The sequence below is a fragment of the Glandiceps talaboti genome, chromosome 9 (assembly GCF_964340395.1).
Source record: "Glandiceps talaboti chromosome 9, keGlaTala1.1, whole genome shotgun sequence".
NCBI lineage: Eukaryota > Metazoa > Hemichordata > Enteropneusta > Spengelidae > Glandiceps > Glandiceps talaboti.
Genome location: NC_135557.1, coordinates 1,959,919 through 1,976,575, shown reverse-complemented (window position 1 = coordinate 1,976,575; position 16,657 = coordinate 1,959,919). Strand labels below are relative to the sequence as shown.

At 31.9% G+C, this 16,657-nt stretch overlaps 1 protein-coding gene across 4 annotated transcripts in view; it reads right to left on the bottom strand.

Moving 5' to 3' along the window:
* LOC144440294 (double-strand break repair protein MRE11-like) overlaps positions 1-15,326 on the bottom strand; it is a 145,095-nt gene extending 129,769 nt beyond the window's left edge. For 3 of the 4 annotated variants that reach the window (XM_078129653.1, XM_078129654.1, XM_078129655.1), the window contains exons 1-3: positions 15,137-15,326; positions 824-864; positions 421-521 (exon numbers count right to left, since the gene is read on the bottom strand). In XM_078129653.1, the coding sequence (XP_077985779.1) occupies positions 421-521; positions 824-864; positions 15,137-15,153 (159 nt within the window). In that variant the 5' untranslated portion in view covers positions 15,154-15,326. The remainder of the gene's footprint in view (positions 1-420; positions 522-823; positions 865-15,136) is intronic. The other variant, XM_078129652.1, reaches the window with a different exon arrangement.
* Between the last annotated feature and the right edge of the window lie 1,331 nt (positions 15,327-16,657).

Here is a 16,657-nt window from a genome sequence, read left to right as displayed (position 1 = left end):
CTGTTATAATAACACAAACTACTGTTATAATAACACAAACTACTGTTATAATAACACAAACTATTGTTATAATAACACAAACTACTGTTATAATAACACAAACTACTGTTATAATAACACAAACTACTGTTACAATAACACAAACTATTGTTATAATAACACAAACTACTGTTATAATAACACAAACTATTGTTACAATAACACAAACTACTGTTATAATAACACAAACTATTGTTATAATAACACAAACTATTGTTATAATAACACAAACTACTGTTATAATAACACAAACTACTGTTACAATAACACAAACTATTGTTATAATAACACAAACTACTGTTATAATAACACAAACTACTGTTATAATAACACAAACTACCTTGTAATAACCTTGTGTTGTTGGGCTAGTGGTACACATACCTTGTGTTGTTGGGCTCGTTGTAAAACCTCTTCAAATGTAACCAGTGAGTCTCTACCTCTGATAGCATCCTTCTCTACATAACCTAAATGACAGTCTGATGCTATATACAAAAATATATACATATTGTAAGAATTATTTACATGTAGTTAGTCAACCATATTATACATTCATGAACACACTGACTGACAGACTGACTGACTGACTGACTGACTGACTGACTGACTGACTGACTGACTAGTTAAATCATAATCATACTTGTAATGCAATGAAGAGGTTAACATAAATTTCTAATATAATTTGTGTCACAATTCATAGTATATTTGTATATATTTGGCAACAAAATGATGTACAAAGTACTTGCAAATTACCAACAAAAGTACTTCAAATACTGAAAATACTTGCCTAAAAGAAATTTAATTGTATCTTCGTCATCCTCATTTTTGCTGCAATAACAAAAAAAAATTCCAGATAAGACAATAGATTTCACTAAAATAAATCTCATTCAAATTTCTAAATTCAAAGTTCAAAACAAATTAAAATGATACAGCATAAACGTACAATAAAGGAATGGAGGTTTCACTTGTCATTTATTGCAGACTCCAGTTACATCTACACTAGATAGAACTACAACATTTATTACAGACTCCAGTTACATCTACACTAGATAGAACTACAACATTTATTGCAGACTCCAGTTACATCTACACTAGATAGAACTACAACATTTATTACAGACACCAGTTACATCTACACTAGATAGAACTACAACATTTATTACAGACTCCAGTTACATCTACACTAGATAGAACTACAACATTTATTACAGACTCCAGTTACATCTACACTAGATAGAACTACAACATTTATTGCAGACTCCAGTTACATCTACACTAGATAGAACTACAACATTTATTACAGACACCAGTTACATCTACACTAGATAGAACTACAACATTTATTACAGACTCCAGTTACATCTACACTAGATAGAACTACAACATTTATTACAGACACCAGTTACATCTACACTAGATAGAACTACAACATTTATTACAGACTCCAGTTACATCTACACTAGATAGAACTACAACATTTATTACAGACTTCAGTTACATCTACACTAGATAGAACTACAACATTTATTACAGACACCAGTTACATCTACACTAGATAGAACTACAACATGTATTACAGACTCCAGTTACATCTACACTAGATAGAACTACAACATTTATTACAGACACCAGTTACATCTACACTAGATAGAACTACAACATGTATTACAGACTCCAGTTACATCTACACTAGATAGAACTACAACATTTATTACAGACTCCAGTTACATCTACACTAGATAGAACTACAACATTTATTACAGACACCAGTTACATCTACACTAGATAGAACTACAACATTTATTACAGACTTCAGTTACATCTACACTAGATAGAACTACAACATTTATTACAGACACCAGTTACATCTACACTAGATAGAACTACAACATGTATTACAGACTCCAGTTACATCTACACTAGATAGAACTACAACATTTATTACAGACACCAGTTACATCTACACTAGATAGAACTACAACATGTATTACAGACTCCAGTTACATCTACACTAGATAGAACTACAACATTTATTACAGACACCAGTTACATCTACACTAGATAGAACTACAACATTTATTACAGACACCAGTTACATCTACACTAGATAGATAGAACTACAACATTTATTACAGACACCAGTTACATCTACACTAGATAGAACTACAACATTTATTACAGACTTCAGTTACATCTACACTAGATAGAACTACAACATTTATTACAGACACCAGTTACATCTACACTAGATAGAACTACAACATTTATTACAGACACCAGTTACATCTACACTAGATAGAACTACAACATTTATTACAGACTCCAGTTACATCTACACTAGATAGAACTACAACATTTATTACAGACACCAGATACATCTACACTAGATAGAACTACAACATTTATTACAGACTCCAGTTACATCTACACTAGATAGAACTACAACATTTATTGCAGACTCCAGTTACATCTACACTAGATAGAACTACAACATTTATTACAGACACCAGATACATCTACACTAGATAGAACTACAACATTTATTACAGACACCAGATACATCTACACTAGATAGAACTACAACATTTATTGCAGACTCCAGTTACATCTACACTAGATAGAACTACAACATTTATTGCAGACTCCAGTTACATCTACACTAGATAGAACTACAACATTTATTACAGACACCAGTTACATCTACACTAGATAGAACTACAACATTTATTACAGACTCCAGTTACATCTACACTAGATAGATAGAACTACAACATTTATTACAGACACCAGTTACATCTACACTAGATAGAACTACAACATTTATTACAGACACCAGTTACATCTACACTAGATAGAACTACAACATTTATTACAGACACCAGTTACATCTACACTAGATAGAACTACAACATTTATTACAGACACCAGTTACATCTACACTAGATAGAACTACAACATTTATTACAGACACCAGTTACATCTACATTAGATAGAACTACAACATTTATTACAGACACCAGTTACATCTACACTAGATAGAACTACAACATGTATTACAGACACCAGTTACATCTACATTAGATAGAACTACAACATTTATTACAGACTCCAGTTACATCTACACTAGATAGAACTACAACATTTATTACAGACGCCAGTTACATCTACACTAGATAGAACTACAACATTTATTACAGACTCCAGATACATCTACACTAGATAGAACTACAACATTTATTACAGACTCCAGTTACATCTACACTAGATAGAACTACAACATTTATTACAGACGCCAGTTACACCTACACTAGATAGAACTACAACATTTATTACAGACTCCAGTTACATCTACACTAGATAGAACTACAACATTTATTACAGACACCAGTTACATCTACACTAGATAGAACTACAACATTTATTACAGACTCCAGTTACATCTACACTAGATAGAACTACAACATTTATTACAGACACCAGTTACATCTACATTAGATAGAACTACAACATTTATTACAGACACCAGTTACATCTACACTAGATAGAACTACAACATTTATTACAGACACCAGTTACATCTACACTAGATAGAACTACAACATTTATTACAGACACCAGTTACATCTACACTAGATAGAACTACAACATTTATTACAGACACCAGTTACATCTACACTAGATAGAACTACAACATTTATTACAGACTCCAGTTACATCTACACTAGATAGAACTACAACATTTATTACAGACACCAGTTACATCTACACTAGATAGAACTACAACATTTATTACAGACACCAGTTACATCTACACTAGATAGAACTACAACATTTATTACAGACACCAGTTACATCTACATTAGATAGAACTACAACATTTATTACAGACACCAGTTACATTTACACTAGATAGATAGATAGAACTACAACATTTATTACAGACACCAGTTACATTTACACTAGATAGATAGAACTACAACATTTATTACAGACACCAGTTACATCTACACTAGATAGATAGAACTACAACATTTATTACAGACACCAGTTACATCTACACTAGATAGAACTACAACATTTATTACAGACACCAGTTACATCTACACTAGATAGAACTACAACATTTATTACAGACACCAGTTACATCTACACTAGATAGAACTACAACATTTATTACAGACACCAGTTACATCTACACTAGATAGAACTACAACATTTATTACAGACACCAGTTACATCTACACTAGATAGAACTACAACATTTATTACAGACACCAGTTACATCTACACTAGATAGAACTACAACATTTATTACAGACTCCAGATACATCTACACTAGATAGAACTACAACATTTATTGCAGACACCAGTTACATCTACATTAGATAGAACTACAACATTTATTACAGACACCAGTTACATCTACACTAGATAGAACTACAACATTTATTACAGACACCAGTTACATCTACACTAGATAGAACTACAACATTTATTACAGACACCAGTTACATCTACACTAGATAGAACTACAACATTTATTACAGACACCAGTTACATCTACACTAGATAGAACTACAACATTTATTACAGACTCCAGTTACATCTACACTAGATAGAACTACAACATTTATTACAGACACCAGTTACATCTACACTAGATAGAACTACAACATTTATTACAGACACCAGTTACATCTACACTAGATAGAACTACAACATTTATTACAGACTCCAGTTACATCATCTACACTAGATAGAACTACAACATTTATTACAGACACCAGTTACATCTACACTAGATAGATAGAACTACAACATTTATTACAGACACCAGTTACATCTACACTAGATAGAACTACAACATTTATTACAGACTCCAGTTACATCTACACTAGATAGAACTACAACATTTATTACAGACTCCAGTTACATCTACACTAGATAGAACTACAACATTTATTACAGACTCCAGATACATCTACACTAGATAGAACTACAACATTTATTGCAGACACCAGTTACATCTACATTAGATAGAACTACAACATTTATTACAGACACCAGTTACATCTACACTAGATAGAACTACAACATTTATTACAGACTCCAGTTACATCATCTACACTAGATAGATAGAACTACAACATTTATTACAGACACCAGTTACATCTACACTAGATAGAACTACAACATTTATTACAGACACCAGTTACATCTACCCTAGATAGAACTACAACATTTATTACAGACTCCAGTTACATCTACACTAGATAGAACTACAACATTTATTACAGACTCCAGTTACATCATCTACACTAGATAGATAGAACTACAACATTTATTACAGACACCAGTTACATCTACACTAGATAGAACTACAACATTTATTACAGACACCAGTTACATCTACACTAGATAGAACTACAACATTTATTACAGACACCAGTTACATCTACACTAGATAGAACTACAACATTTATTACAGACACCAGTTACATCTACACTAGATAGAACTACAACATTTATTACAGACTCCAGATACATCTACACTAGATAGAAATACAACATTTATTACAGACACCAGTTACATCTACACTAGATAGAACTACAACATTTATTACAGACACCAGTTACATCTACACTAGATAGAACTACAACATTTATTACAGACACCAGTTACATCTACACTAGATAGAACTACAACATTTATTACAGACACCAGTTACATCTACACTAGATAGAACTACAACATTTATTACAGACTCCAGTTACATCTACACTAGATAGAACTACAACATTTATTACAGACACCAGTTACATCTACACTAGATAGAACTACAACATTTATTACAGACACCAGTTACATCTACACTAGATAGAACTACAACATTTATTGCAGACTCCAGTTACATCTACACTAGATAGAACTACAACATTTATTACAGACTCCAGTTACATCTACACTAGATAGAACTACAACATTTATTACAGACACCAGTTACATCTACACTAGATAGAACTACAACATTTATTACAGACACCAGTTACATTTACACTAGATAGAACTACAACATTTATTACAGACACCAGTTACATCTACACTAGATAGAACTACAACATTTATTACAGATTGGGTGTTTATAAAAGTTATTGTACATAACTTACAACTGGGTGTATATAAAAGTTATTGTACATAACATACAACTGGGTGTTTATAAAAGTTATTGTACATAACTTACAACTGGGTGTATATAAAAGTTATTGTACATAACTTACAACTGGGTGTTTATAAAAGTTATTGTACATAACATACAACTGGGTGTATATAAAAGTTATTGTACACAACTTACAGCCGTTCCCGTAAATGCGTTCAGGTTTTATGGTCAAACATGTTTGAAAATAGCCACATTGAAACAAGTAACATCAACAAAAACAGAGATAAGTACCATCTATCCATAATGGGTGGGCGCAACCATGCTGACTCATACTGTAAACAGTGAGCGGGAAATTCAAACAACCCGACCCATACAGTACACATACAAAATGTAACTTATTTAGCAAACTTGATTGCCTTGAATACTCATTCAAATGTAATTCATCATTTGTACAGAAAAAATGCATGATATTGTTAGTAGTATTGTCTTTTAATAAGTTTCATCACATGAAATGATCGAAACTTAAGACACAAAAAGTTTTACACTTATGAGATCGAGAGAACATTCCTTACAATTATTACATGCAAAACCATATGTGGAAAGTTGGGAACATAAAAATACTTTGAAAATTCGATGAGCGAGAGATTTAAAAAGTAGTTTGAAGCCATCACTGGGTTGCTACATGTTGTACTGACTACTATGTTGAGAGGACGTTAGTCAATCTCTCGACAGAGTTTAGATCATGAAAACATCCAGGTTTAGATCAATCCCACGTCAATAAGCAAACAGCTAGTCTGTCTGCGGCCTAGCTTTCCATTCGGAACTGTTATACACCATAATCAACCGTTAAACCTAGCTAGTACAGGCCACGTGTCCTCGCCAACAGTTCATGAATTTTACCCCATACAAATCCCATACAATCAACACAAAAATAGCTGCAATAATTGTAGCGTCTTGCGCGGTTTTGAGGGTTTTTTCGTCTATTTTGGTGACTTTCTAAGTTTTAGTGTTTACCCACACACAAATTGACGTGACTGCCGCCAACCGGCCAGGGGCATTTGCTGTACATCACGTACATGTGTATGTTGTTTTGTCAACACTGTCGCTTACACAACAACATCGAGGTTGAACGCCAGATTGATTCTTATGCACTTCACACACTACAACAATATTGACGAATAAACTCCATAGAAAATTTGGATTTAATGAGAGTGTGTATTACCGTAAGTTTGTGTAACATCATAACAAGAGTTACATGTCGAAAACTTTGTAAACTGACGACAATGGCACTGCCTTACACTCTGAGTTCTTCGTATGAGAGACTCATCGCCTTTGCGGTGGAAATATTCTTATCGCGTACATGTTGAAATCCACACGTTCACTTACAAATTGTAGCATTGACAACATCACATTTGTTGCCCATCACAGCACATATATATATGTGTATATATTTTTCTTCCTGGCGAATAAAGAGCAATGCCTTTGCTTGTATAACAGAGACAGCAAGATATACATGTAACTGACACAAAACAACAGCGTATGCAACTGATTAGGTTAGGCCTCGTTTATACTGTATTTGTCATGTTCTAAAATAAACTCTCGGAGTGTGGACTGTTCTTACACTACTTGAGTAATGTATTACAACTGTATAACGTCAGGAGAACGATCATGTATTTTATATGTAAGAGTTTTACATGTACTTGAGAGAGAATCTTCCCGAAGCACTGAAGTTCATTTACATCTACAACAGACTGAAGCTTAATAGTGACAGGGTAGTCCTGCTTGCAGACAGAATAAGACGTTTCTTCCATCTCCGTCTGCATAGTCGGGGTAGACTTTCAATGTTAACCGTTTTCAAATTGACATGATGATGCTAGTACCAACTGATGTATTTTGACTTTGACATAACAATCTACGACATAAACTGCAAGCCATGTTGTGAATCTTACTTGCCAACCCATTGTGTAGAAGTGGTAGTTACATTTCAGGGTACATTGTCGTATTTGACTGCAGTGAAATACTTCGCTAATCTCACCATGTCAACATACACATGTGACTTTTGTTCCTGTACTGATAACCAACATAAGATTGTAGCACATACCATTTCTCTGTAGGGATGGTCTTTGAATTTTGAATTGTTACATCTTAATTTTGGTGAAAATGAAAGTGAGTGGTGTATATATTTGAATGTAGATTGTGTAGTCTATCATAAAAAAATTGGTGAAAAACAGCATGAATACTCAGATACAAGTATATTTGTATTATCTGTCTGACACAGCACACAGCCAAAATGGAATGAGCGATGGAAGGAGAGATCATGTGTAGCATTTACACTATAGAAGGTATCATACACTTGCGATGGGAAAGACAAGGCAACGTCACTGATTTATGTCGTACAAGCAGTTGAGTTTGAAATTATGATGAAACCTAGAAACTATCGCATATTGTGTAATGTTTTTCCAAATTCTCACAACTTTTGAGCATAAACTAGTAAACATGAACTATTTTCAGACAGATGACTCTGTTTTGTAAAAGGGGTGCTACTTGTGTGAGTGTTGCATGTTGCATGTTGGACGACACAATAAATCATTCGAAGTACATGCGATAGTTTCTAGTTTTCATTATTATTTATAATCAGTAAACAGTCATTGAATGTTGGATCCCATGGTGAAAAGTTACCGGCACTAATGTCTTTGTTTGAAACTTGTCTCATTCTTCACTGCCACAAGCAAACAAAACAAACGCAACACTCTATTTTCACAAGCTACAAGTATGTCATCTCAACGATTTGAATGATAGACTGATTTCACAGTGTATCGATGTGAGCATGAGATTGGTTCATTAATTTGTCCCCGCCTTTGTTCCATTATATAAAGATCATGTATACTTACAAGTGTTTTATAATGAAAATTATTGGTGTCAATATGCATACCATCACGGTATTCATGTACTTTGTGTGTATCTTGTCTAAAACGTTTTGGACAGTGCCGTAGAGAGGCCAGTGGTTTACAATTAATAGTACGTCCCCAGTCTGTACGTTTTCCCCATTTGCTTCAGTATCCCCAATGATGAGTAATCATAAATATTCACTTGTTTTAATACATGTACATGTACGTATAGATGAATACCATCTTTCCAATGAATTGATACATGTATTCATTCATTCATACAGACATATAAACTGTATTTCGTCAATCTGTTCGTCACTGTGCACGCGTTCGGAGAAGGAAGGGACGTCTTACTACTTATGTAGGACTAGACTATCAGGTTAAACACATGTACAGGATTCATCAAGTTGGTGGACAATGACGAGGGGGGGGGAGCAATGAGTGGTTTGAATTTGGCGCTCACTGTTTTATAGTATATATACTTATCTCCGTGGCTGTCCCCACCCATGGTGGACAGACGGTACTTATCTCACTTGTTGTTGATGTTACTTGATTAAATGTGGCCTTTATCAAACATGTTTGACCATAAAACCTGAACGCATTTACGGGAACGGCTGTACAACTGGGTGTATATAAAAGTTATTGTACATAACTTACAACTGGGTGTATATAAAAGTTATTGTACATAACTTACAACTGGGTGTATATAAAAGTTATTGTACATAACATACAATTGGGTGTATATAAAAGTTATTGTACATAACTTCCAACTGGGTGTATATAAAAGTTATTGTACATAACATACAATTGGGTGTATATAAAAGTTATTGTACATAACTTCCAACTGGGTGTATATAAAAGTTATTGTACATAACATACAATTGGGTGTATATAAAAGTTATTGTACACAACATACAACTGGGTGTATATAAAAGTTATTGTACATAACTTACAACTGGGTGTATATAAAAGTTATTGTACATAACTTACAACTGAGTGTATATAAAAGTTATTGTACACAACATACAACTGGGTGTATATAAAAGTTATTGTACATAACATACAACTGGGTGTATATAAAAGTTATTGTACATAACTTACAACTGGGTGTATATAAAAGTTATTGTACATAACTTACAACTGGGTGTATATAAAAGTTATTGTACATAACTTACAACTGGGTGTATATAAAAGTTATTGTACATAACTTACAACTGGGTGTATATAAAAGTTATTGTACATAACTTACAACTGGGTGTATATAAAAGTTATTGTACATAACTTACAACTGGGTGTATATAAAAGTTATTGTACATAACTTACAACTGGGTGTATATAAAAGTTATTGTACACAACATACAACTGGGTGTATATAAAAGTTATTGTACATAACTTACAACTGGGTGTATATAAAAGTTATTGTACATAACTTACAACTGGGTGTATATAAAAGTTATTGTACATAACATACAATTGGGTGTATATAAAAGTTATTGTACATAACTTCCAACTGGGTGTATATAAAAGTTATTGTACATAACATACAATTGGGTGTATATAAAAGTTATTGTACATAACTTCCAACTGGGTGTATATAAAAGTTATTGTACATAACATACAATTGGGTGTATATAAAAGTTATTGTACACAACATACAACTGGGTGTATATAAAAGTTATTGTACATAACTTACAACTGGGTGTATATAAAAGTTATTGTACATAACTTACAACTGAGTGTATATAAAAGTTATTGTACACAACATACAACTGGGTGTATATAAAAGTTATTGTACATAACATACAACTGGGTGTATATAAAAGTTATTGTACATAACTTACAACTGGGTGTATATAAAAGTTATTGTACATAACTTACAACTGGGTGTATATAAAAGTTATTGTACATAACTTACAACTGGGTGTATATAAAAGTTATTGTACATAACTTACAACTGGGTGTATATAAAAGTTATTGTACATAACTTACAACTGGGTGTATATAAAAGTTATTGTACATAACTTACAACTGGGTGTATATAAAAGTTATTGTACATAACTTACAACTGGGTGTATATAAAAGTTATTGTACACAACATACAACTGGGTGTATATAAAAGTTATTGTACATAACTTACAACTGGGTGTATATAAAAGTTATTGTACATAACTTACAACTGAGTGTATATAAAAGTTATTGTACACAACATACAACTGGGTGTATATAAAAGTTATTGTACATAACATACAACTGGGTGTTTATAAAAGTTATTGTACATAACATACAACTGGGTGTTTATAAAAGTTATTGTACATAACATACAACTGGGTGTATATAAAAGTTATTGTACATAACATACAACTGGGTGTATATAAAAGTTATTGTACATAACTTACAACTGAGTGTATATAAAAGTTATTGTACATAACTTACAACTGGGTGTATATAAAAATTATTGTACATAACTTACAACTGGGTGTATATAAATGTTATTGTATATAACATACAATTGGGTGTTTATAAAAGTTATTGTACATAACTTACAACTGGGTGTATATAAAAGTTATTGTACATAACTTACAACTGGGTGTATATAAAAATTATTGTACATAACTTACAACTGGGTGTATATAAAAGTTATTGTACATAACTTACAAATGGGTGTATATAAAAGTTATTGTACATAACATACAATTGGGTGTATATAAAAGTTATTGTACATAACTTACAACTGGGTGTATATAAAAATTATTGTACATAACTTACAACTGGGTGTATATAAAAGTTATTGTACATAACTTACAACTGGGTGTATATAAAAGTTATTGTACATAACATACAATTGGGTGTATATAAAAGTTATTGTACATAACTTACAACTGGGTGTATATAAAAGTTATTGTACATAACATACAATTGGGTGTATATAAAAGTTATTGTACATAACTTACAACTGGGTGTATATAAAAGTTATTGTACATAACATACAATTGGGTGTATATAAAAGTTATTGTACATAACTTACAACTGGGTGTATATAAAAGTTATTGTATATAACTTACAACTGGGTGTATATAAATGTTATTGTACATAACTTACAACTGGGTGTATATAAAAGTTATTGTACAATGCACATACATGTAACTTACAACTGGGTGTATATAAAAGTTATTGTACATAACATACAATTGGGTGTATATAAAGGTTATTGTACATAACTTACAACTGGGTGTATATAAAAGTTATTGTACACAACTTACAACTGGGTGTATATAAAAGTTATTGTACATAACTTACAACTGGGTGTATATAAAAGTTATTGTAAATACATGTAACTTACAACTGGGTGTATATAAAAGTTATTGTACATAACTTACAACTGGGTGTATATAAAAGTTATTTTACATAACTTACAACTGGGTATATATAAAAGTTATTGTACATATCTTACAACTGGGTGTACATAAAAGTTATTGTACATAACTTACAACTGGGTGTATATAAAAGTTATTGTACATAACTTACAACTGGGTGTATATAAAAGTTATTGTACATAACATACAATTGGGTGTATATAAAAGTTATTGTACATAACATACAACTGGGTGTATATAGTTATTGTACATAACATACAACTGGGTGTATATTAAAGTTATTGTACATAACTTACAAATGGGTATATATAAAAGTTATTGTACATAACTTACAACTGGGTGTATATAAATGTTATTGTATATAACATACAATTGGGTGTTTATAAAAGTTATTGTACATAACTTACAACTGGGTGTATATAAAAGTTATTGTACATAACTTACAACTGGGTGTATATAAAAGTTATTGTACATAACATACAATTGGGTGTTTATAAAAGTTATTGTACATAACTTACAACTGGGTGTATATAAAAGTTATTGTACATAACTTACAACTGGGTGTATATAAAAGTTATTGTACATAACTTACAACTGGGTGTATATAAAAGTTATTGTACATAACATACAATTGGGTGTATATAAAAGTTATTGTACATAACTTACAACTGGGTGTATATAAAAGTTATTGTACATAACATACAACTGGGTATATATAAAAGTTATTGTACATGACTTACAACTGGGTGTATATAAAAGTTATTGTACATAACTTACAACTGGGTGTATATAAAAGTTATTGTACATAACTTACAACTGGGTGTATATAAAAGTTATTGTACATAACATACAATTGGGTGTATATAAAAGTTATTGTACATAACTTACAACTGGGTGTATATAAAAGTTATTGTATATAACTTACAACTGGGTGTATATAAATGTTATTGTACATAACTTACAACTGGGTGTATATAAAAGTTATTGTACAATGCACATACATGTAACTTACAACTGGGTGTATATAAAAGTTATTGTACATAACATACAATTGGGTGTATATAAAAGTTATTGTACATAACTTACAACTGGGTGTATATAAAAGTTATTGTACACAACTTACAACTGGGTGTATATAAAAGTTATTGTACATAACTTACAACTGGGTGTATATAAAAGTTATTGTACATACATGTAACTTACAACTGGGTGTATATAAAAGTTATTGTACATAACTTACAACTGGGTGTATATAAAAGTTATTTTACATAACTTACAACTGGGTATATATAAAAGTTATTGTACATATCTTACAACTGGGTGTACATAAAAGTTATTGTACATAACTTACAAATTGGTGTATATAAAAGTTATTGTACATAACTTACAACTGGGTGTATATAAAAGTTATTGTACATAACTTACAACTGGGTGTATATTAAAGTTATTGTACATAACATACAACTGGGTGTATATAAAAGTTATTGTACATAACTTACAACTGGGTGTATATAAAAGTTATTGTACATAACATACAACTGGGTGTATATAAAAGTTATTGTACATAACATACAACTGGGTGTATATAGTTATTGTACATAACATACAACTGGGTGTATATAAGAGTTATTGTACATAACATACAACTGGGTGTATATAAGAGTTATTGTACATAACATACAACTGGGTGTATATAAGAGTTATTGTACACAATGTTTCATCATTGACCTATGTGTTATATATGTTATATTATTAATTATACCAATCAATAAACATGTAATGATCATTTTCATTTTATAAGTTACATGTAGTTCTTAGATGCTCTCAATACCTACTAATAAAACATACATGTGTTCATAAATTGTATAGACTACATGTGTTCATAAATTATATAGACTACATGTGTTCATAAATTGTATAGACTACATGTGTTCATAAATTGTATAGACTACATGTGTTCATAAATTGTATAGACTACATGTGTTCATAAATTGTATAGACTACATGTGTTCATAAATTGTATAGACTACATGTGTTCATAAATTGTATAGACTACATGTGTTCATAAATTGTATAGGCTACATGCTACTTATTAATACTCTAATTACATTAATTAGCTACTCACATTAATTAATACATTAATTACATTTATTAACATATTTATTAAGATATTTATCACATACAAATAATTAAATCATTTGATCATACACATTAAATAGTGCTATTTTATGATCACAAGGTTGTATCAAAATGCAATCCTCAATGGCTACATTCAATGTCTGCATTCAATGTCTACATTCAATGTCTACATTCAATGTCTACATTCAATGTCTACATTCAATGTCTACATTCAATGTCTACATTCAATGTCTACATTCAATGTCTACATTCAATGTCTACATTCAATGTCTACATTCAATGTCTACATTCAATGTCTACATTCAATGTCTACATTCAATGTCTACAGTTTAGAAATACACTATGAAAGGGAAAACTTTCTATCGATGACGAATGGTGATGAATGACCTGAATGATTGGATGAATGAGTGGACGGTGTAATAAAAATAATAAACACGTGCGCTCGGGCAATATCACAATTTATAATGCCTAGCCTTGGACTGACACATTTAAGCTATAACAGTACTTAGTAAACTTGGAAAGCGTGCAACCTCACACTTACGTTTTGGATGGTGGCATACTGAACGTACAGTCCTGTTCTGCTAAATACCGATATGATCCCTACGTCAGTCTTCACTAAGATCACCAACGTATAACGTAACAACTGGAATTTTTTAGAACACTTGTTATATCATGGCAGTGGTCGTTCTTGCAATACAACTTGCCAAGATCACAGTTCCACTACTGTTTACCAATCCTATTTTCGCTCCACAAGTTTAAGACATGCGCAGAGGAAGTGTTATAGCGCCATCTACGGGTGTTTCGCTTGATTCATTCTTTCGTTTATTCATTACGGATTTCGAGACTGAGAATACACAGAAGCAAACGTACAGGGCGATGAATCGAAACATGTGGACTTGTGGATGAACATTTGGCAAAAGCCAGAAGGAGAGAGTGACAACTATAAATGTAATTCATATTAAGACAGTAAAACAATTCTTATTTCAATAGAATCCTTTGTTTCATGTTGAGATAGACACCATTAAAGATAACACACACAACATCACTTACATCGTGTGAGCTCTGTATATAAACAGTAACAAAAGGTATAATCTGTTAAAGTTCAAACCAAATCCATGGTTCTTCAGCCAGTGACAATTGGTAGAATATGTTATTAAAATTAGTGTGCATTCTGTCACTGGTTATATCATTAACTAAATACAGAGCCCACACAGTGTAATAAGTAATGTTTGTGTGTTATCTTTATGGTGTCTACCTCAACATGAATCCTTGTGATCAGACTCACTGATCTTAATAGTTTGGGTAAAAGCACTTATCACTATGGGAACTCGATAATTTGTGTACGTGGTGTAATAGTAATTGCCACAATTGTAGCCAACGGTAGAATTTATGTACGAAGTGTTATAGTAATTGCCACAAGTGTAGCCAACGGGTAAATTTATGTACGAAGTGTTATAGTAATTGCCACAAGTGTAGCCAACGGGTAAATTTATGTACGAAGTGTTATAGTAATTGCCACAAGTGTAGCCAACGGGTAAATTTATGTACGAAGTGTTATAGTAATTGCCACAAGTGTAGCCAACGGGTAAATTTATGTACGTAGTGTTATAGTAATTGCCACAAGTGTAGCCAACGGGTAAATTTATGTACGAAGTGTTATAGTAATTGCCACAAGTGTAGCCAACGGGTAAATTTATGTACGTAGTGTTATAGTAATTGCCACAAGTGTAGCCAACGGGTAAATTTATGTACGTAGTGTTATAGTAATTGCCACAAGTGTAGCCAACGGGTAAATTTATGTACGAAGTGTTATAGTAATTGCCACAAGTGTAGCCAACGGGTAAATTTATGTACGTAGTGTTATAGTAATTGCCACAAGTGTAGCCAACGGGTAAATTTATGTACGAAGTGTTATAGTAATTGCCACAAGTGTAGCCAACGGGTAAATTTATGTACGTAGTGTTATAGTAATTGCCACAAGTGTAGCCAACGGGTAAATTTATGTACGTAGTGTTATAGTAATTGCCACAAGTGTAGCCAACGGGTAAATTTATGTACGTAG